At 41.3% G+C, this 24,014-nt stretch overlaps 1 protein-coding gene across 4 annotated transcripts in view; it reads right to left on the reverse strand.

The window, feature by feature from the left end:
* Positions 1-24,014, reverse strand: part of TMPO (thymopoietin) — a 46,993-nt gene continuing 22,979 nt past the window's right edge. The window contains exons 4-9 of one of the 4 annotated variants that reach the window (XM_084616736.1): positions 13,138-13,238; positions 8,761-8,880; positions 8,552-8,647; positions 7,879-7,989; positions 6,526-6,620; positions 9-1,782 (exon numbers count right to left, since the gene is read on the reverse strand). In XM_084616736.1, coding sequence (XP_084472862.1) covers positions 1,488-1,782; positions 6,526-6,620; positions 7,879-7,989; positions 8,552-8,647; positions 8,761-8,880; positions 13,138-13,238 — 818 coding nt within the window. In that variant the 3' untranslated portion in view covers positions 9-1,487. Of the gene's footprint in view, positions 1,783-6,525; positions 6,621-7,878; positions 7,993-8,551; positions 8,648-8,760; positions 8,881-13,137; positions 13,239-24,014 lie in introns of all 4 variants that reach the window. The other 3 variants (XM_084616735.1, XM_084616737.1, XM_084616738.1) reach the window with 3 other exon arrangements.

Below are 24,014 nucleotides of genomic sequence, written 5' to 3' on the forward strand. Positions count from 1 at the left end.
ATTTAGACAAAAGGCTATTGCTTTGCTACCAAATAGAAGTAAAAGTTGCCTCAAGTACATAGCAAGTAAGAGTTTCCATAAGAGCAACTAAATATTACACTGTATCAAGTAAAAAAAGATATGACTATATTAATTTATATCTAAGTTTTTTTAAAAAAGAGAAAGTACCACTTTTATAAGGTTACAATGGTAATTTTATATAGAATATGCAATATGTTGCAGACTTAAGTGCACCAATTTTATACATTCACTTTATATTCTATTTGTATTTCAGACTTCACTGGTTGTGTAAAAAATCAGTTGCCTGTAGCTAGGTTATGGAATTTAGAATGTTTAGACCTATTTCCACTGAAAAAAGAAAATAATTAACTGAATCCAAGATGAGTAATTTTAACCTAAATTAAAAGTCAAAGCATAACAATGCCCTCTTCACATCAAACATGAAACTTCATGATATAGGGAGTATCCAAGAGGAGTATAGAAGCAATGCATTTTTACATGAACATCTGCAAGGAGTATCATCTTAAGCTGCGTGGGAAAGACTTGACAAATTATGTTTGAAGAACATAGCCCTGCAGTAATTTTATCTGCAGTCTGAATCATGCTGGTGAAAAATTTAAGATGTAGCACAGTGCTTTAGACTTTGAGTCCTTCAATAAACAACAAAAAACGGATTCAAAGAATATTTTGGTAGCAAATTATATTTGATGCAAATTTTATTTTCACACATATTACTAATAAATAAGTTCCTCTATAAAGACAGATCTGTTGCCAATTAGATCTGTAATTATTAGGTTCCTACAACAATATTAAGCACTAAAATTAAGGGTTACAATTAAAAAAACCTGATGTTATTCTTAGGTGGAGTTACTAACGTTACTAAGACCTTACAGAACTGTCTACAGCAGGGTTAAAGTTACATTTACTAAAAAGTTACAGTATTACAGAAGAGTTTATTGCCAGACTTTCCCTACAAGCTACAATATATCAAATTCAGCTGAACAATTACAATAAAATGCATCCAAGAATGCATTTCCTTTTGTCAGGTTAATATCATCTCCTCCTTCCTCACCCCTACATTGTGTAGTAGAGAAAAAAAGTATAACCTCTTTTCTGTACGTAGTCAAAGCATTTAAACACAGCTTCATATTTTACTACATTTTTGCCCTTCTCAGCATCCAAGTTTGCAAAAACAAATATACAGTTTCTCAAAAATGAATTTAAAGATGTCCACATTAAAAAATAACTACAAAAAGTCCCAGAGATCTAAAAAATGTTACTCATATGGCACAAAGTTATCTCCTACTAGTCCAGAAAAAGTTACTGATGTCCATTTATACTGTCTTGTTTATTTATGCTTCATTATTCAAATTTGTCAAGTTGCAATCACATTTGTAAGCAGTCCTTGCGACGACAGTAGGGAAGAAGAGTTTTTTTTCTACAATTAAAAAAAACGGAGACCAAGTTGGGTGTGCCATAGGAGATGATCAATTAGCTGGGATATCTGCCTCAGAGACACCAAGATACTTAGAAAAAGGATTTCCTTGGTTGGTTTCCATAGATTGATAAACCACAAACAAGAACACTGACACAACAACAAACAGCAGAATCTTTATCCACATGGGAATGGAGCGTTTTTTTGTTGTTGGTTTCTCTGGTTTGTCATCTGCTGAGGGAACATATTTTGGAATATATTTAGATGAAAAGCTTTCCTCCATTCTGAAGTCACTGAGCTCTATAGGTCGGCCAGCAGCTCCTTTGATTGGTCTGCGGCAGCTAGCACTGTTAATTAAAAAGAATAATTTGTCACATGTTTAAGCGAGCAATCTGAAGTACATAAAAAAAAGTTTTAGTTTAAATGGATTAAGGATCTGTTAAGGATCAAAATGCACACCAGATACTCTGTTTTAAGAGGTTAAGGACAGATTTCACTACTGCCCCTGGGTAAGCTTTCAAGCATACAGTTCACATTTTACTTTTTCTTTCCCATCACTGGTGAAGAGTGTCTTTCAACCCTATATGCAGAAAGATTGATGGGATACACAAATAGCCAGACTTAGGTATCAAGCAGGGCTGTCAAACAATGAAAAAAATATTAATTGCAATTAATCGGTGTTTTAATGGCATGGTTAAACAATAATAGAATATTTAAATATTTTTGGATATTTTCTACATTTTCAAATATATTAATTTCAATTACACAGAATGCTTGCCAAGGTGGACTGGATGAGGCTCCAGATGTTGGAAAAAAAAAGTTGTTAGTGATTAGTGTCCTCTCTACTTTACCAAAGTTCTTTGTGCCTTGAGGTCTTAGCTCTCATTGTTGTCCTTCCTCAGGGAAGGACGAAGAAGTAAAGAGGTGGAGTTAGTCAAACCAGCAGTGCAAAGAAGAGGAAAAGCTGCTTTGGGAGGGACTACTCTCCTTGCCCTACAATGGTACCACAGCAAGCAGACAGGGGTCCATACTGATAAAGAGGAAGTCCCTGATTTTAGGGACATGGGGCAGACATTCACGGATATAATTTCTTAACTATTAGAATGTATGTGCTTCTGAGGCATGCAATGTTTAAAAATGGTCTCTGTTGGGACATTTTAAATTCCAGTAACGTCAGTGCTTCCTGCATACCAGCAGTGAATACTCAACACTTCATTTCAATGAACTACAGTAAAAGCTGTGTTATCCAGCACTTCACCAACTGTAAAGCTCTAGAAACTGGCATTTCTGATATCTCCATTAAAAGTCTAGTTGGTGCAGGGCCAGCAGGCTCCCTACCTGGCTCCTCGCAAGCAGCAACATGTCCCTGCTGCTCCTAGATGGAGCAACGGCCATGAGGGCTCCGTGCGCTGCCCCTATCTCGCTCCATTTGCTGGCTCCGCTGTTCCCATTGGCCAGGAACCGTGGCCAATGGGAACTGCGGGGGCAGCATCTGTGGGCAGAGGCAGTGCGCAGAGACACCTGGCCATGCCTCCACCTAGGAGCAGCAGGGACACATCGCCACTTGCAGGGAGCTGCCCAAGGTGAGAGCTGCCAGATCCAGCGCCCCAAGCCCCCTCCTGCACCCAAATTCCCTCTCAGAGCCCATACCCCTTCCCCCATCCTTGAGCCCCCTCCCACACCTAAACTCCCTCCCTCCATTGATAAGTATAACTCTTAGTTAACTGGAATTTTTGACTAACCGGGACCTCCTATTTCCCCCCAACATGCTGGATAACAAAGCTTTTCCTGTACAACCATTCTTTAAAGAAAAGACATAGGCATCAATGTAGGTAGCTCAATGAAAGCCTGTTACTCTGATCTCATCATCTTACACTTTCAGTCTGTGCAGTTGCCACTGTTGTCTATTTATAAAGAGCTCCTAGGCACAGACCACCTTTGTTATGTGTTTGTAAGATTACTACCACAATAGGGCTCTAGGCTTTACGTGTTACTGTTGGACAAGCTGAGAACAAGAATTCTCACTTTGTAGCAGCAATCAAAAACAAAGTGTTTGGATGCACAAGAATGAGAGAGTATATTAAAAAAAGTCAGTGATACACTGAATACTGTACTTAATGTCTGCTCATTCTATCTCAAAGATTTAGCAGAAATTTCAGGAGGTTTCACAAATAAATTATAGGAATCAGGAAACATACAAAGCCTTCGGTATGTTGAATCTCGAAAGAAACTGGGGTTACTTAGTTTAGAAGATAAATCAGAGGCATATGATGGAGAATGAAAAATAATGAATGGTATGGAGAAGAATTCAAGTCAGTCGTTTCTTTCTACCTTCCTACATTATACAAGGAGAAAAGGAGATTTAATGGAATTCAAAAGGCAACATACTTTTAAAGTGAAATCCCTTTTAACACAACACCTATTGACTCAGGGAACTCTGTCTCAAGATATTGTGGCCAAAAGCTTAAAAAAAAAAAAAAAAAAAAAAAAAAAAAGAGTTACAGTACGATTTAGGACCGGAAGTTCTATACAGATAAGAACATCTAGTTACATTAGACAGCATGCCTATATGCTTCATGCTTCAGTGCATTAGGCAATCACTAATTGAAGAAGATTAGAAAAAACAAAGGGAAGTTATGGACAAGTTATTCCATAATTTTATATAAATTTTTTTTGGACACTTTCCTTTGAAGCAGCTGGTACTGACCAATGTCAGTCCAGTGTCTGGTCTCTATATGGACCATTAAGCTGATTATGGCTACAGAATTCAGTGCTCTGCTGAAGCAGTACTTTTAAAAAATGTGTCCTGGATTCGTGCATATCCTTCTGCCTGGAACACAAGCTAACAGGATATTTTTAGCCTCAAATAAGTTTTTAAAGTTTTACCATTTTTATTATTTAAAATCCCATTGTGGAATACTGGACTTCATTTCAGAAGAAATTAAACTGGTTTAATCTAGATGTTAGTTTGACATCTGTAGTACGCAAGGTCTTGGAAAAAATTTTGAGGGAGAAAGTAGTTAAGGACATTGAAGTCAATGGTAAATGGGACAAAATACAACATGGTTTTTAAAAAGGTAGATCGTGCCAAACGAACCTGATCTCCTTCTTTGAGAAAGTAACAGATTTTTTAGACAAAGGAAACGCAGTGGATCTAATTTACCTAGATTTTAGTAAGGCATTTGATACCATGACACATGGGGAATTATTAGTTAAATTGGGTAAGATGGGGATCAATAGGAAAATTGAAAGGTGGATAAGGAATTGGTTAAAGGGGAGACTACAACGGGTCCTACTGAAAGGTGAACTGTCACGCTGGAGGGAGGTTACCAGTGGAGTTCCTCAAGGATCGGTTTTGGGACCAAATCTTATTTAATCTTTTTATTACTGACCTTGGCACAAAAAGTGGGAGTGTGCTAATAAAGTTTGCGGATGATACAAAGCTGGGAGGTATTGTCAATTTAGAGAAGGACAGGGATAGCCTACAGGAGGATCTGGATGACCTTGTAAACTGGAGTAATAGTAATAGGATGAAATTTAATAGTGAGAAGTGTAAGGTCATGCATTTAGGGATTAATAAGAATTTTAGTTATAAGCTAGGGATGCATCAATTTGAAGTAACGGGGAGGAAAAGGACCTTGGAGTATTGGTTGATCATAAGATGACTATGAGCTGCCAACGTGATATGGCTGTGAAAAAAGCTAATGCGGTCTTGGGATGCATCAGGAGAGGTATTTCCAGTAGGGATAAGGAGGATAAGTACTGTTATACAAGGCACTAGTGAGACCTCACCTGGAATACTGTGTGCAGTTCTGGTCTCCCATGTTTAAGAAGGATGAATTCAAACTGGAACAGGTACAGAGAAGGCTACTAGGATGATCCGAGGAATGGAAAACTTGTCTTATGAAAGGAGACTCAAGGAGCTCGGCTTGTTTAGCCTAACTAAAAGAAGGTTGAGGGGAGATATGATTGCTCTCTATAAATATATCAGAGGGATAAATACCAGAGAGGGAGAGGAATTATTTAAGCTCAGTACCAATGTGGACACAAGAGCAAATGGATATAAACTGATCATTGGGAAGTTTAGACTTGAAATTAGATGAAGGTTTCTAACCGTAAGAGGAGTGAAGTTTTGGAACAGCCTTCCAAAGGGAGCAGTGGGGGCAAAAGATCTATCTGGCTTTAAGATTAAATTCAATAAGTTTATGGAGGAGATGGTATGATGGGATAACATGGATTTGGTAATTAAATATTCATGGTAAATAGGCCCAATGGCCTGTGATGAGATATTAGATAGGGTGGGATCCGGAGTTACCCAGGAAAGAATTTTCTGTAGTATCTGGCTGATGAATCTTGCCCATATGCTCAGGGTTCAGCTGATTGCCATATTTGGGGTCGGGAAGGAATTTTCCTCCAGGGCAGATTGGAAGAGGCCCTGGAGGTTTTTCGCCTTCCTCTGTAGCATGGGTCACTTGCTGGAGGATTCTCTGCTCCTTGAAGTCTTTAAACTACGATTTGAGGACTTCAGTAGCACAGATATAGGTGTGAGGTTTTTTGCAGGAGTGGTGGGTGAAATTCTGTGGTCTGCGTTGTGCAGGAGGTCAGGACTAGATGATCATAATGGTCCCTTCTGACCTAAATATCTATGAATCTGTGTAATTTTACAAAGAAGATTCCTTATCTGAATTAATTCCATTTATAAAAGAGACTTATTTACTTTTAGTATCTGAAGCCTAAATCACATCACATTTCAATAACGTTTGTGACACTAGAGCAAACTCTTGTTAGCCCAGGTAAATTCAGTTTTAGTTCTAATGGGATAAGTTAATTTTAAACACAGTTATATGCAGAAAGGCGTGCCACCTAGCTCTATGGTGTGCTGTGAGGTTGAGCCACAAAGCACAGATTAATTCTTAGAGATTTCCTAGCAATACAACCTAATTACACCCAGAAAAAAAGGTCTTTGTTCTATCAAAATTGACAGGTTTAGAGGGGTAACCATGTTAGTCTGTATCAGCAAAAACGAGGAGTCCATGTCTCCTCAACGTTTTTATCAAAATTGAGTAAAACATAAAATACTTTAATTGTACCTAATTCCTGTAGGTGTGGATACTTCATATGGGAACATTTCCTTAAGAATATCTCTTTCTACTCTTCGTTCTTCTGCTAGTGTTTTCTCCACCACCTATAGGAACAAATAGAACAATTATAAACCTTACCAAACTCAATAGCTTTTTTCCTCTAGTATAGATATTTAGAGCAACCATAACCCTAGGTGATTTGAAAGGGAGAATTTGGTTCACCCAGTGAATTTTAAGAAGTCTTTCCTGGATTTTAATTGTTGGTTTAAGCTTTGTTACTGGCAGCTGTCTAGTGATTTTTGGAGTCCAGATGCATTCAGCGTTGTCCTCAGTTTCCTTCAACATGAAGAATACTTTGTTGTTACTTATGCAGTACTTATACACCAATCAGACAACAATACAGATGATCAAAAGGGACTAGTCATCACCTCTATCATGGCTGTGTTGAGCAGATCACTGGATTGTGTGTGACCAATGTTAACAGCATGTTTATGAGGACGACCTGTTTCCTCTTGCTGTGGTAAGTGAAAGTGCTGCAATATAGCAAAACACTGACTTCACAGGCTTATTGGGATTGAGACAGTAAAGCACTCGTTTTTAATAAATTTAATGGGTATCTGCTCAGTTACCAACATGGTGTCAGATCATCTCTGTATGCAAATAAGGTAGCCCATTACACATTACATGAAGATGTGGACACTAGTTTTTAATTAAACATTTCTTACCTATTTTTAAGGATGAGTTTTATTCAAAATGAGCAATGCAAAAGTGATAAATTCTACTGATTTCTATTAGGAAAATAATGCTGCAGAATAGCATACAATATCAGGTCTAAAATTTTTAGTATATAAAAGGTTTCCAGAGATAATATAGTCAAACACTGTAGAAGTAGGGGCATTTTAGCTATTAAAGAAGAGGCAGATCTACTCCAGTAATGTTACCTTGGAGGCTTTTGGTTTAAAATAATCCTGCTATTTGATGCTGGAAATTAAGCCACAGACTTGGATCAATTTTTCAAAATTCAAGAGTCATGTACTCTCTATTCAACTGACTTGACAAGGAATTGTACAAAAAAAGCAACATGCTACACTGATGACAGAAGCAGCACAAAAACTGCAAACATGACCCCAGAAATGCAGAATGGCTCAAAACTAAACAGGTGTTTTACTGGCAAAACTTTTAAACCTTAACATTCATCAGTCAAGCCATGGTACAATGCTAGTGTGATCTGAATATCCTCATACCACCTCTTAGAGAAGTACACCCTCATTCCCACTTCTGCAGGAATGCATAAATAAATAAAATAAATATAAGAACTCTATCCAGAAAGAATAATGATAATCTAAATTTTAATTCATTTACTTCAGCTGTCATCAATGGTTTCTTTGGTGTTCTTCTGGGCAAGTCTGAGAATTCACTGATTGACAGTGTAGGAGCTGCATGCTTGAAATTTCCAGGCACCCTATTGACAACCTGCTGAGATTCAAATTGTTCAGACTCAATTAACCAAAATACAACAGAAAAACAAAAATAAGACAAAATCTGTGTTAAACATTTGGGTACTAAAAGTTATCACTCAGAGGAAAAAAAAGGATTTAAGAGGAGCTACTTTGGAAGAACGTTCTAAATACATTAGTGACATAGTTTCAGTATTTTTTTCTTAAAGCGGTTTAGTGACAGAAGCTCACAAACACTCAAGGCAGGTTTGTTGCACATGTTAAATAAAATGGACCCTCCATGAAGGTTGTGGTACTGAAGTTCCCCAACCTTCCACTTTTAAGAAGATAGGAACTATCATACAGGCTCAGACCAGGCCAGCCGCAGGAGGCTTCAGGGAATGGTGTAAGAACATATGCTCATATAAGACTGATAAAATGGAGAGGAATGCATATCTGATAGAAAGTAAAAATACATTAAGTATTGGGGGGCTATCAAGTAGAGTTAGATTTGTTTAAACTGAAAATGCTTTCTAGTGTAAGTTAAAAAGGTACATTACAGAAGGATACCACTTGTATAATTTATTAGATATATTTACTAGGGTCTCGTTGCTTGAAGCCACTATAGTTTCAGCTATGGGAGTACCCTCTGACATTACTGCATCATCTACAGGCAACTGTGCTGTAGTTTCCACCTGTTTGTTTAAAAAAAACAAAACAAAAACAGTGAGTGTAAAAAATAGTCTCTAGGGCCCTGACAATCTCAGGAAAAAGTAAAACGAGTCTAGATTGCAATAAGCCTCATCACCCTTTTCCTTGGTGTTCTTCTTGATACTCTTGTAGACTCCCTAGAAACTGCCTGAAGAGGTCCACTTTTTGAAGATCCACTTGTCCAGATAGCCTCAGTAACTCCATCTTGAGAATAGTTCTATTCAAGCATCAAATACATTAGCAAGCATATAAAAGCCATGTCCCAACACTGAAGTGTCCATAACTAAAAGGCACAGAAGCATGCATATTCCAGATGTATGTGTGTAGCACACTTGCTTTCCAAATATCTTGCTTTTTAGAATACTGCAATATTGGATATCAAGGGATAGTACTCAACACTACCCTTAAGAGGATTCCTATTTATATGGAGTTGAACAGGCAATGTATAATGACTATCAGAAAAAAGTGAGAGCTACCATCTCCAGTAAGTGTAGAGTATAAATGGTTTACATCACCACTGGCTAAAACCTGATCTCTGGCTTGAGCCTGGATAAGAACCACTGATGAGCGGATATGCCATTTTACATTTAACCCAGATATCTTGTCTGCATAAATAAAAAACAAACCTCTTGGGCATTTGTGGAAACAGGTGTTACCAAAACCCTTTTCTCAGATGCAATTTTAGCTCCTCTGAACACAAGATGGGGAGATTTCCAAAAGACACATACAGCAGTTTGAAATTCATCAGAAATTGTTTGCCTAACTACCATTTGTGCTTTTGAAAGTCTCCCCCATAACTGTAACAAGTGTTATATCCATAAATTAAGCTTTGCCCATTCCTTATGACTAAGACTTGAGACATAATTAATCAAACCTAAACCAGTCCATTGGATACTAAAAAACAAATGTCATACTAGTATTAGAATAAGATTTAACTTATGAGTTCTGCAATGGGGGCACTGGAGGAAAGAGGTCATTCACCACAGTAATAATAGTATTGTGGGTTTAAGTAACTGCGAACACACTCTTCAGGTTAAGTCTCAGGGAGTGAGGAAAGACCCCAAATCTACAGAAGCAGCATAAAAGCTGCAGTTTTACACTGGCAACTTGAAACACGATTAAAAATCCCAAATCCATAAAATAGCCAATATTGAACAGTAGGAAACCAGAGAGTTACCACTGTATTTAAAAAAACAAACTATTTTTTGAGGGAAAGAAGTTTACACTAGTAAAAAAGCAAGCTAATAATCTGAAGCCAGTAGCAAAACAAATGCAATGTGCATGTTTTCCTTTTCTTTTTTTTAAAAGGAATAAATAAATTCAGGAAGTTTGGTAGTTTGCTGTTATCATTTAGAAGATTGTTTTTTCTCTGATGTTTCAGGAAGAGCTAACCACCTCAGATTAAGATTACCCCCAAAATCCATAGAAAGTTACAAGTGGGGCCCTGAAAAATCACACAAGAAATGGTGGATCCTCCTTTCTGTCGTAGGAGATCCCATTGACACAAGATCAGGTCACAGAACACTTTCATGTTTTGCAAGATTTTAACAAAGCAGGCTGGAAGATAAAATTATCTAGTGTCTGTTTCCAGTAAAGAGTATCCTCCAATCAAGTAACTAATATAGCTAGAAGTCAAATAGCAGGATTCTCTGCACAGTTTAAAGATTGCTTGTTTATTGTTGCTACAAATCCAGGAGAAGGAGTACAAGTTTTTATTTAGGTGAGACAAGTTATAGTCTCCTAAATTTTTCAGTTACTAAGTGGTGAATTTTTAATTGGATTTTGAGAAAACAAACGTCACTTCCCACTAGATCCTAAGTTTCTGAGCCTAAAGTGTTGGCAATATTTCTTTAAATTGTAAGAAAACTCTTCTCAAAATAACCATCTCCCTTCCCCCCCCCCACAAATTTTGGATTATTTCCTTTCCTAAAAAACAAGGATAATTTTGAAAGTTTACTGTACTTTACTGAAGTTCATTCATAAATCTTTGCCTGTTACAGGTTTTAAATTATATCGTTTGCAGCTTTAACCACTCAAAGTACTTTCAGCTTCTACTATGGGCATTTAGCATTTCCATTTACTAGATTTTAAAAGAATATTAATGGGTCCAGGTCAGCCTACCTAAAGAGAGGGTTATGATGGTTTGAATCAGTAAATATTCATCATTTTGAAAAATTTGTATGAAGAGTTTTACTATTCGCATTGAATCAACCTGGTGAATTGGATAAGATACCAGCTGAATTAACACTCAGTCATGGATATTTTCAGGAAAAATCCACACACGCTATAAAACCATCTCAGAGATACTTAATTGTACATCACTGAGTCTGAAATCTGCACTGATATATTATAAAAGAAGCTACTGACAGTAAACCTTTGTACTTCCATAACTAAAGTGGAGTACTATTTTGGCAGACCAGATACATTTGAAATAAATACTTAGTCTGGGGTCCTAGATATTTCAAGTGATCAGGCAAGAAAGTCAAATTAACACCCATTTGTTTAATCTAGGAGGTTGTGAAAGCAGGTTGTTCTGAGGGTGTATTCTCAGATATATTTCTCCTGTTGGTCTGACAAACTGCTAAGATTAAAGACATTCAGGTGACACTGCAAGGTCTATTTGATCTCTTGGGGTCCTGGGAGAGAAGGGGTTTGTTTGGAGTACAGGCATGTTTATTTTGCCAAGTGGGTCCATTCAAGGGGCACATATTGCCTTAATGTATATTTTATTAAAGACTTCACAACACTTGGTCTTAACTTTGTTTCTCATTATGGTTCTTAGACAGGATGCCACTGATTTCAACATGACCGAGATGTCAGCGTGCTCGCTCTTGAAAAAAAGACAAACATATGCATGCTCCAGGATAGAGGCCTGATTTTTCAAGATATTTGGACATGTCAACATCTCTGTCATATTGAAATCAGTGGGAGCTGCTGGAAAAGCATCAATTGGGGGGGGGGGGGGAGAAAACGGGGACGGGCGGGGGCAACGGGAGGAAGAGGTGGGAGGGATATCAGGCATCTTGTTTAGGAATCTAACTCAAAGTATTCATTTAAAAAGGATTCTTGGCTGATTAAGTGTTTAAATATCCTTTAAAATAGTATTGTGCAGTCAACAATTTTGAATTTTTGCTTCAACTGAAAGAGCAGAAGTGTTTCAGTATGACTCCTTGATTTTGATTCCCATCAAAGTGAACTGGAACAGTTGTGACAATAAGTTACATTATCATATGTCTATGCATGCCCCAACCCAGACAAAATTAAAGTGGTACTTGGATGTCTGTTTCAAAAAGATATCAGACAAAATTAGTAAGAGTTCACCATTTCTAAGACAGCCACTGGTGACAAATTCCAGAGAAAGGAAAGATTCAGAGCAGTGTGCACTAGTATCAGTGGCTAAAACACCATTTTAAAAGAAATGTTTCTATTTTGTCCCCTCATACTGCTGGACCACCCTCACCAACACAGCACAGATCATTGCGAAGTTCTGCAAAAGCCAGTTACTCAAATACTTGCTCCACAAGGATTCCACTACTTTTCTTCAGCAAAAAGAAATGTTGGTCAGGGCACTACCACCAGCCAAAACTGGATCACCGGATGAAATACACTAATCTGGACAAAAGGATATTCACATTGATATGCTAATTTCACAAGGGTTGATTAGCTACAGGTATTTGACAAATCAAACTCCTGAAGTCCACATGATCAATTTCATTTTTTTTTAAAAAAACAACAACAATCTACACACCCTAAAACCCAAACAAAAAAGCCTTCATTAAGCAAGCTAGAGCGTATTAGCATTTCAAAGTGAGGCACTCAAACGTTAATAAGTGCCTATATGTGGATGCATTGATAGTATGTGACCATACAACTGAAGCCTTTTCCCCCACATAATATGTTCTTCTCTTAGGATAACCTCCCCACCACTTTTAAGTCCTCACTCTAAAGCACAGAGGCACTAAAGCCTCTCAAACAGATACCAGGATATTTTAATTAAGCAAACAATTACTTTCCCCAACTTTGTTCTGAGAGAACTTTACGGAGCTGATTTTGCTGAAGGTTCCAAAAATGTTTCTTGGAGACATTCAGCAAGGAAATTTCAATAATTTGGCAAATTTATAAGTCACTGAAAATGGTTTTATATTGGAAAGTGTTATGCAATACTAACTACAGCAGTGCTGCCTACAATATCATAGAAAAAAAGCAAAAGCTAACTTTAGCAGAATATAGCTGCTAATCTTAACTGTTTCTGAGTAGGCAAAAATATTAAAAAATAGCTCCAGGATTAGCTAAAACTTGGGTTGTGTTTAATTACCGCACGATTCCTGGAAAACTTGTGATAAACAGATTAGCCCACTTAAAATATTAACCATATGCTAATATTAGTCAAGTGCAATATGAAAAATTCAGCTACTGCGAGTATACTCAATTACAATTACAAGTTGGTAAGAAAATGCTATTAAAATAAAGATACCTGATTATGTTCAACAACTCTTCTTTGTTTGAGTGTTACTGGAGTCTTTGTCTTGGCCTTCAGTGGTTCTCTCTTCTCAAGTCTGAACTCTACCTTGGGATCTGAGAATAAAATCAGTCACCATTATCCTGTGGCACTGAAAGAGCCAAAAATCCAACGGAAGAGCCCACTAATATTTTACCTAGAATATTAAAAAAATGCAATCATCTTAAGTAACAGCCAAGACCATAACATAACCCAAATAATGCACTTCATTAAAACAGACCATTTTAGCTGCCAGAATGGTTGAGTTATAACTTGTAATATTCTCTTAATATAACTAATATGGGCAAGTTTGCATTGTGACATACCGCTTGCCAGTATGCAGGTCACTCCCAGATGTGTTTGTGTAACCCCAGCCTGCCAGTCTCATCCTTCCTCTCACCAGCCATGGTTATACTGCAGGGTGACTAACACTCTCCCAGGCCTGGCTTTTCCAGGAAAAATGTATGTCTTATATGCCCAGCTTCTCTTGGGCAGTCCAAATATATGAAGTCCATTATTCCTTAAGGGAATAATATACGCACAACTTGCCACCTTAAATGGTGTTACCTAGACATTTCAACTTAAACATGCTAGATTAGATACAACACGTTTATTAACTATAAAAAGATAGATTTTGAGTATCAGCAATGAGGCATAAAAGTTAGAAATGACTAAAATCAGAAATGATTAAAAAGGAAAGAAAGTGCTTTCTAGTTCCCAACAGTTTTCAAGTACATTAAAGGTTGCCACAAGGAGGATGGAGAAAAATTGTGCTCCTTAATCTGAGGATAGGACAAGCAATGGGCTTAAATTGCAGCAAGGGTGGTTTAGGTTGGACATTAAGAAAAACTTCCTAACTAAGGGTAGTTAAACACTGAAATTACACCATCTCTTATCATCTAACCTGCTCTTAAAAAAATCTCCAAACACTTGTCAGGGATGGTCTACACTACAGTAACTCCTCACTTAATGTTGTAGTTATGTTCCTGAAAAACGTGATTTTTAAATGAAGCGATGTTAAGCAAATCCAATTTCCCTACAAGAATTACTGTAAATGTGGAGGGAGGGGTTAGATTCCCGGGAAAGTTTTTTCACCAGACAAAAGACTATATTATAAGTTTTAAACAAGCAATTTAATACTGTACACAGCAATGATGATTGTGAAGCTTGGTTGAGGTGAAGGAGTCAGAAGGTGGGATATTTCCCAGGGAATGCCTTACTGCTAAATGATGAAGTAGAACTCAGCTGAGCCCTCAAGAGTTAACACACTGTTGTTAAAGTAGCCTCATACACTACAAGGCAGCATGAATGGAGGGAGGGGAGACAGCATGGCAGACAGAAAAAGAGATGCGCATTGCCCCTTAAGTATGCTGACCCCACTCTAAGTACGCTGCCTTTTTAAGTAGATCAGCAAGTTGAGACAGCAGCTGCTGCCTCCAAGCTCCCTCCGTCCTGAGCCCTGTTGTGTTCCCCCCAACTCTATGGAGATAGGGTAAGCGGGTGGCAGGAGCAGGGGGACACCCTGATATTAATCCCCCTCTTTCCCCCCCACCCCACATAGCAAGCAGGAGGCTGGGAGCAGCTCCAAGGCAGAGCGCAGGAGCAGCACATGGCAGTGGGGGGAGGGACAGCTGAACTGCTGCAATTGATAGCCTGCTGGGGGGGTTGCTGCACAGGGAACTTAAGGGAGTGGGGAGCTGATGGGGAGCCCCCACCAGCTAGCTGCAACGGGCTGCTCTTTCTGCAAGCAGTGGACAAAGCAGGCGGCTGCCAAACATTATAAGGGAGCATTGTGCAACTTTAAATGAGCATGTTCCCTAATAGATCAGCGACGTAACAACGTTAGCCAGGATGACTTAAGTGAAGAGTTACTGTACTTGGTCCTGCCTTGAGTGCAGGGGATTGGATGACCTCTCGAGGTCCCTTGCAGTCCTACAATTCTACATCTCTTTACAACAATCTGTAACCCCTAGCCCACTTTAAGTAGAGGTATTAATGGCCACTTCATTTTGCAATGTGTTAAATCCTACACTTAACAATCAGTCCCACCTTGTGTTTAGCTGCGACTCTGATTACTTCTCCCAAACCTGAAGAAGAGCACAGTGGAGCTTGAGATCTGTCTTTTTCCCCAACATAACTTGGTCCAATAGAAGATATTCTCAGCCACCTAGTGTCTCAAACAACTTAGGCTATGTCAACACTATGCAGCTTTTAGCGACACAGCTGCATTCCTACAGCTACGCGGCTAAAAGGCACGCAGTGTAGCCGCTGTTTGTCAGCAGGAGAGAGCTCTCCTGGTGACAAAAAACTTCCACCCCCAACAAGCAGCGTTAGCGTTGTTGGCAGGACAGTGCTCCTGCCAATAAATCGCTGTTCACACCAGCACTTGTCATTGACAAAACTTGTGTCTTTCGGGGTATGCGTGCGCACATTTTTAACACCTCTGAATGACAAAAAGTTGTGCCTTTCACTTGTCAGTGTACACAAAGCCTTAGTAATTTTTATCATGTTACCTTCTTACTCCAGCTCTCATACATCATTACAATGAGCTGTTTTGAATGCCAAAGAGTTATAAAAATCTCATGTATATGAGCCCAACTTTCATTTCTCCTTCCACGTTTGAGCATTTTTTAGAAGAAACATTAGGTAGGAAGAAATAATGGCCAGGTCTATACTACGGGGGTAGGTTGAATTTAGCTGCGTTAGGTCAATTTTAAAATGAATGCGTTCACACATCCAACCCCATTCCGTCGACTTAAAGGGCTCTTAAAATAGACTTCTGTACTCCTCCCCGCTGAGGGGAGCAGTGCTAAAATCGACCTTGCTGAGTTGAATTTGGGGTACTGCAGACGCAAATCGATGGTATTGGCCTCCGGGAGCTATCCCAGAGTGCTCTATTGTGACCGCTCTGGACAGCACTTTGAACTCCGATTCACAAACCAGGTACACAGGAAAAGGCCTGGGAACTTCTGAATTTCATTTCCTGTTTGGTCAGCGTGGCGAACTCAGCAGCACAGGTGACCATGCAGTCCCCACAGAATCACAAACAAGCTCCAGCATGGACCAAAAGGGAGACACTGGACCTGATTGCTGTATGGGGAGAAGCATCTGTGCAGGCAGAACTCTGATCAAAAAGAAGAAATGCAAATATATTTGCCAAAATCTCACAGGGCATGTTGGAGAGAGGCTACAACAGGGACACACAGCAGTGCCATGTGAAAGTTAAGGAGCTGAGGCAAGCCTACCAAAAGACAAAGGAGGCAACTGGTTGCTCCGGGTCAGAGCCCCATACATGCCGCTTCTATGATCAGCTGCATGCCATTCTAGGAGGTGACCCGACCACTACCCCACCACTGTCTGTGGACACCTGCAAGGGGAGTCTCTCACACAACCGGGAGGAGGAGGAGAAGAATGCGCAGCAGGCAAGCGGTGAATCCGTTCTCCCCAGCAGCCAGGACCTTTTCATCATCCCAGAGCCAACACTCTCCCAAGGCGGGATCCCTGACCCTGAAGCTGGAGAATGCACCTCTGGTGAGTGCACATTTGTAACTACAGGGTTTAAAAGCAATGGTGTTTAATGTTTGATTTGCCTTGAAAAATTGGGATGCATTCGCGGCCAGTACAGCTACTGGAGAAGTCTGTTCACATGTCTGGGGATGGAGCGGGAATTCTCCAGGGACACTTCTATGAAGCTGTCTTCTGGAGGTATTCTGAAAGTAGTCTGGAATCACTGCAGCACAATGCATGGCAGCGAATGGTTCTGGGTTTTGGTCGCATTCAGGCAACATTCGGTCTATATCTTTGTGTTGTTAGCCTCAGGAGAGTGATATCATTCATGATCACCTGGTTGAAATAGGAGAATTTTTGTAAGGGAACAGTAAAAGAACCCCGTTCATGCTGGGCTGTTCGCGCTTGGCTAAAAGGGATCATCCCAGAGAATAGCCACCCAGTGGGGTCACAGGAGGTGTGTGCTTCACATCCACCCGAAAACTGCAGCCCCTCTTTTTAAATGTGAAGCCCAACCCATTGCTTGCTATGGGAAAGAATGGTGCTGCAGTTTGAAATCATTCTCACATGTTATGCATAAGAAGCCAACCCTGTGTACCCTTTGCCTTACCATGGCTGTATGGAAACCGAACTCTGTTGCCTAGCCATGTGTGATGTGTCACCATACTGGCAGGCGCTCAATATAAAAGGCAAAATGCGACCTCGTACCTAAAGCACATGTGCTGTCTGCTGTGAATTGCTTGATTCACTGTGAAAGAAAGAGTCTCCCTTTTGTTCTCAGAAAGGAATCATCTTAAATATTAGTCTCCCTTTTCATCTCCCACCAGGTGCAAATGTTTATAGGCTCCCCCTACCACCTCCGTCCCTGAGGTTATCGCAGATTAGAAGGGGGAGGGAAGAAAAGCACTCCCGATTACATGTTTTCTAAGCTCCTGCAGTCCTCCCGCACTGATAGGACACAGTTGAATGCATGGAGACATCAGTGTTAGAGGCTATGAAAGTATTATGTGAGCACGAAGAGCAGAGGCAGGAGGCGATGCTAAGGCTAATGGGGGAAGCAAACGGACACGAAGCATCTGGTGCAGCTGCAGGAAAGCCAACAAGAGCACAGACCCCTGCGGCATCGATTGTACAACCGCCTGACCTCCTCCCCAAGTTCCCTATCCTCCTCAGCCAGATGCCTAATAGAACCCGGGGGGGGGGGGGGGGGGGGAGGAAGGAGAGACATGCATGGAAGAGGCTCCAGGCACTCAGCCACTCCACTCCAGTGGATGGCCCAAGCAAAAGAAGGCTGTCATTCAAACAGTGATTTGTAGTGTGGCTCCTCCTCCCTCACCTCATCCCACTCGGGCTACCCTGTCAGTTATCCCCCCCCCCTTTTAAATTAATACAGGAAGAATGCATGGTTTCAAAACAATAGTTACTTCATTTCGAGGGGGGGAGGGTGGTTGGCTTACAGGGAATTAAAATCAACAAAGGGGGTGGGTTTGCATCAAAGAGAAACACACACAGCTGTCACACCGAAGCCTGGCCAGTCATGAAACTGGTTTTCAAAGCCTCTCCAATGCACAGCATGCCTTGCTGTGCTCTTATCACCCTGGTGCCTGGCTTCTCAAAATCGGACGTCAGGCGATTTGCCTCAACTTCCCACTCTGCCATAAATGTCTCCCCCTTACTCTCACAGATATTATGGAGCACAGAGCAAGCAGCAATAACAATGGGAATGCTGGTTGCGCTGAAGTCTGACCTAGTCAGCAAACTGCACCAGTGAGCTTTTAAATGTCCAAAGGCACATTTTACCACCATTCTGCACTTGCTCAGCCTATAGTCGAACGGCTCCTTACTACTACTGTCCAGGCTGCCTGTGTACAGCTTCATGAGCCATGAGAGCAAGGGGTAGGCTGGGTCCCCAAGGATAACTACTGGCATTTCAACATCCCCAGTGGTAATTTTCTGGTCTGGGAAGTAAGTCCCTTCAAGCTGCTTGAACAGCCTGGAGTTCCTAAAGATGCGAGTGTCATGCACCTTTCATGGCCATCCCACGTTGACGTCAGTGAATGTCCCTTGTGATCCACCAGTGCTTGCAGCACCATTGAGAAGTACCCCTTGCTGTTTACGTACTGGTTGGCGAGGTGATCCGGTGCCAAGATAGAACGCATATTCTATCGCCCCACCACAGTTAGGGAACCCCATTGCAGCAAAGCCATCCACTATGACCTGCACATTTCCCAGAATCACTACCCTTGATAACAGAACATCAATGATTGCATTGGCTACTTGGATCACAGCAGCCCCCACAGTAGATTTGCCCACTCCAAATTGATTCCCGACTGACCGGTACCGGTCACGCATAGCAAGCCTCCACAGAGCTATCACCACTCGCTTCTCAACTGTCAGGGCAGCTCTCATCTTGGTATTCCTGCGCTTCAGGGCAGGGGAAAGCAACTCAGAGTTCCAGGAAAGTGGCCTTACGCATGCAAAAGTTTCACAGCCACTGTGAATCATCCCATACCTGCAACACTATGCGGTCTCACCAGTCTGTGCTTGTTTGCCGGGCCCAGAATCGACGTTCCACTGTATCAACCAGCCCCACTGCCACCATGATGTCCCAATTGCTACAGCCCGTGCTTTCAGGAACATCTGTGTCCATGTCCTCATCAAAATCATCCTTGTGCTGGTGTCTCTTAGCCCGGTTCTGCATATGCTCCAGGATAATGCGTGAGGTGTTTACAATGCTCACAACAGCAGCAATGAGCTGAGAGGGCTCCCTGCTTGCCACGCTATGGCGTCTGCAGGAAAGCAGAGTTGCAGCGGAAGTGGTGGATGATGATGGATGCCACGAGAATAGATATTTATACAGAACAAAGAGAGGACCTGCGAGGTGGATGCATAGCACCAGGAGAGCAGAGTTGCAGCAGAAGAGGTGGATGACGACGGTTAGCAGTCGTACTGCACCATCTGCTGACGGCAACACCCAGGACACAACAGCAGCAGTGACCGTGAGCTGAGCGGGCTCCATGCTTGCCGAGGTATGGCGTCTGCATGGAAAAAAGGCGCAAAACGATTGTCTGCTGTTGCTTTCACGAAGGGAGGGACGACTGATGACATGTACCCAAAACCACCCGCGACAATGTTTTTGCCCCATCAGACATTGGGAGCGTAACCCAGAATTCCAATGGGTGGCAGAGACTGCGGGAACTGTAGGTTAGCTACCCAGAGTGCACTGCTCCGTAAGTCGATGCTAGCCATGGTAGTGAGGACACACTCTGCTGACTTAACGCGCTTAGTGTGGACATACGCAATTGACTGTATAAAGCAGATTTCTAAAAATCAACTTCTATAAAATTGACCTAATTTCGTAGCGTAGACATACCCAATGAGTAGAGATACCAGTAGGTGATTTCATTTTGTCCTACAACCCACCTTTCCCAGTTGGTCATTACTTTGGTTAGACCAGTAAAAGTGTACACACGTAGTTATTAAGGAAAAGCTCTATAAAATTTACACCCTACCTTAATCCACATTAGTTTTCAAGTGTGGACAAGCCCTAACACCTATTGCAATAAACATGACAGGGTTTTTCACAATGAATGAAAGCTATTTAAAAAAAAAAAGTTATCCATCCACAGAGGGGCATACTGCTTACAAACTGCAGGGAAAGTACTCTGTTGTAAACCCATCCTTCCACTTGAGAAGTCCGTTTTAGTTGTATAAAGGGAACTGATCTCTAATGCAGGAGTTCTGGGCAGAAAAGTTTCCATACAGGATTTTTGTTCCACCAACTGACTGGAGGGAGTGTCACTAGTCTTGACATTAAGCAGCATTACAATAGGAAGATTTCACTGCGTCTGACCTTTGAGAACTGACTGAGCAGAGGACAAAAGGAAGGAAAGCATACCTAAAAGCAGTGTTTCTCAAATGCAGCCACTAAGGGCTTTTTTTGTGGCCACAGTCTCCTGGGCTGTGATGGGGGGAGGGGGGGGAGCAGGCAAAATAGCAGCCCCCCCCCCCCCCCTTGGTCCTGGATGCACCACCTTTGTTGCTGGGGCTGCCAGCAGGGGGTAGGGGCTGCCCTCCTCTGGAGACACCTGGAGCACAACGCTGGAGGAGTTGGCAGCCAGTGAGTTCCCCACCTTCCCAGGGGCAGTGGGGCTCAGGCTTTGGGCTTCAGCCCTGTGGTGGCAGGCTCTGGCCTCCTGCTACCTTCCCCGGCCCCCCATCCAGGGCTTACTCAGTCCTGCTAAGCCTGGGGACAAATTAAATCTACTGTGAAACAGAATACTTGTGGTATTAAACATACATTTCACAGACTTACTAGCTAGCAATAAATAAATTACTATGATTTGGTATTTAAATCATTGATGTATATGTGCATATTTATTTGTTTTTCCTCAAGCTAATTAATTAAAATGAGAGAGTGTGGCCACCAGCAAGAATTGGTGGCCACACTCTGAGGCCACTAAAAAAAATTTGTCCTCAGAACCCCTACCTTAGAAGTCACAATCCTGAAGAAAAGCATTGTTCGTCAACCACAAATCAGTTTAGGCAGGCTGCTTGCCCAGTCATTGAAAATCCATTGGAAGATTTTGGTCTGCAGAGTTTAGGCTCCAAACCCCCATAACCGCAACCCAGAAAATACACCAGTCTGCTTGTGTGTTGAAGCTTTTGTAATTAATGCTGCCCTCAAGGACATAAATCATGAAATGGTTCAGGACAAAGTCCAATGACCTCCAAAGTGCTCAAGTGTTTACGGATGTTCCCTTATTGATAAAGAGTGTACAACTGTACAAGATGATAGAATGATGAGTGAAGAGGTGCGCGCCTATTTCTACAGTTACCAGGCCAAATTATTGAAAGGTAACCTAATTACCAATGCCATCCACCTGCATTGTTAAAGCAAGGAGACTATCCTCCTGTGCTGACAGAGGTGTTTAGCAGTGGTAGGGAGAGGACAAGACTGAAGGCAACATTAATATTGCTGATGAACACATATGAGCTAAGCAGTATCTATGTTTATGCCTTTTTTTTTTTTTTTTTAAAAAGCAGGTTGAAGTTACGGCTTTATATCTCCCTAGAAAAAAAGTGAGGTTATATGAATGTTAGAAGAAGAAACCACCCACCCAGTGAAGTCAACAGTGAAGATGGAAAGAAATACTATGAGGTAGCAAGCTTTCTACAGAAAGATTTTATTACAGGTAAGATTCTAGCAAAGTAAGACTCCACTCTAATTGTACCCAGGTTAGTAGTGATTCCAAAACAGTGCATAAATTACGGACTCAAAAAACCTTAAGTTGAGGTGGTAGAAAACTATTCAACTAAATGAAGCAGTGAGAACTAAATTCTTCTGAAATTTAATATTATCAAGGGTTAAGCAGCAAACTAAAGAGATCTATGCAAATCCCAAGAATACAAGAACTTCATGAATTCTTTCACAGCCCTCATCAGGTTCAGGTTTGGTTGAACGAGAAGGGACGATGGATGCCACAACTTTCTAGTGACAATTTTTCTGGGAGTTTCAGATGTAATCACTACATCTGTATCCAGTTGACGTAAGCAAACTGAAGCTTGCACTGATCTTGAGGACTTTGATCTAAAGCATAGCATACATTTTACAACAGGATTCTACCAGAGGTCCTGAATTTACATAAACAAGTGAAGATAATGTTGGAGAAGTGACAGTGACACTACGACTGAGATGCTGACAGAAGTTTAGCTTGATAGCAGATTACAAATATAAAAAGGTCATAAGTTGAGCCCAGAACAGGAAGAATTCACAGAAAAAAAAAAATAAGAGCTGTTCCTTTCTTCTTTTAAGGCCTTAAAATCGAAGATCCAAATTTTCTATCCTAAACCTATGCTTGTAAAATCATGACAATTCATTGGATTAAAGTGATAGAAAAACTGTGGGAGATCCACAGAAGATCATTTAAATTGAACGGATAGAACTCAGAATTAGAGAGACCACCTGCTTCCCTGTCCAACAACGTCAGTATAAATATTTTTAGCATGTCTGTACTGTTCTGGCAAGACTAATAGGTTAGGTCAGTGGTCCCCAACCTTTCTGTGAGAATAGCACATTCCTATTCCCGCCACTGCCCCGGCGGGTGCCCATCACTGCCCCGACAGGCGCCGCTTTGGGGACCCCTGGGTTAGGTGCTGTAAAAAACAAAAAGTACTTCTATCAGTGTGTATCTATCCAAGGCTAGATACAAAAGTGGGCGATGAGGTGGGGTGGTAACGCTGTCCAGGAGTTCAGAGATGTGCATTCTATTCCTGGCTTTGCAGCTGACTGGTAATGTGACCCGTTTCCCCAAGTATAAGATGGGTATATTAGACTTACCTTTGTTCGTAAAGTGCTCCGAGAGCTAGAACTGAAAAGCAATAAGTATCAACTAGTTCAGGGATTGGCAACTTTTAGCCCACGGCCTGCCAGGGTAAGCCCCCTGGCAGGCCAGACTGGTTTGTTTACCTGCCGCGTCCGTAATTTCAGCTGATCGCAGCTCCCACTGGCCGCGGTTTGCCGTTCCAGGCCAATGGGGCATGCGGGAAGCAGCGGTCAGCATATCCCTTGGCCCACACCACTTCCCGCAGCCCCCATTGTCCTGAAACGGCAACCCGCGGCCATTTGGAGCTGCGACTGGCCAAACCTGCGGATGCGGCAGGTAAACAAACCGGCCCGGCCTGCCAGAGGGCTTACCCTGGTGGGCCGCGGGCCAAAGGTTGCCGATCCCTGAACTAGTTAATAGCTAGAAAGCTATTATTGTATTCTACTTAAAGAACGGCAATCCCTTCATTTTGGACAACGTGTGTCTTTTTATATCTGAGGAATAAATATACTTGACAAATCACATAACTAATATTTGTCTTTAACCTTTGTGGGGTTTTTCCACCCATCAACTCTAAGAGAAAGCATGTTTTTACCAGGCTTAAGGGGGGGGGGGAACAAAACACCCTCTCTGTACATTGCATTTTTCCTACCACCTCCCTTATCTTTTCCTGCTCTCCTGTCCCCACAGATTTCAAGACTAGATGAGACCATTCAGATCAACACTTTTAACCTCCTGCATTTCAGTAATTCCAGCACTGAGCCTAACAACGTATGGTGGAACCAGATCATCTTTTACAAAAAATCAGTATCTTTTAGATACCCTCAGTGATGGAGAATTTACCCTCTCTCTTGGTAATTTATTCCAGTGGTTAGTTCTCCTCGCACAGTTAAAGGTTTGCACACTTTCCTCTGACAAATCTCTCTTTTCCTCCTCCTCCACCGATCAACACACAGGCTGAGTCTGGTTGTCCCCCTCCTACTCCTGCGGTTAAGCAGATGTGGTATCTGGCTTGCTTAG

Source organism: Lepidochelys olivacea (genome assembly GCF_965140295.1).
Source record: "Lepidochelys olivacea isolate rLepOli2 genome assembly, chromosome: 1".
Classification (NCBI taxonomy): domain Eukaryota; kingdom Metazoa; phylum Chordata; order Testudines; family Cheloniidae; genus Lepidochelys; species Lepidochelys olivacea.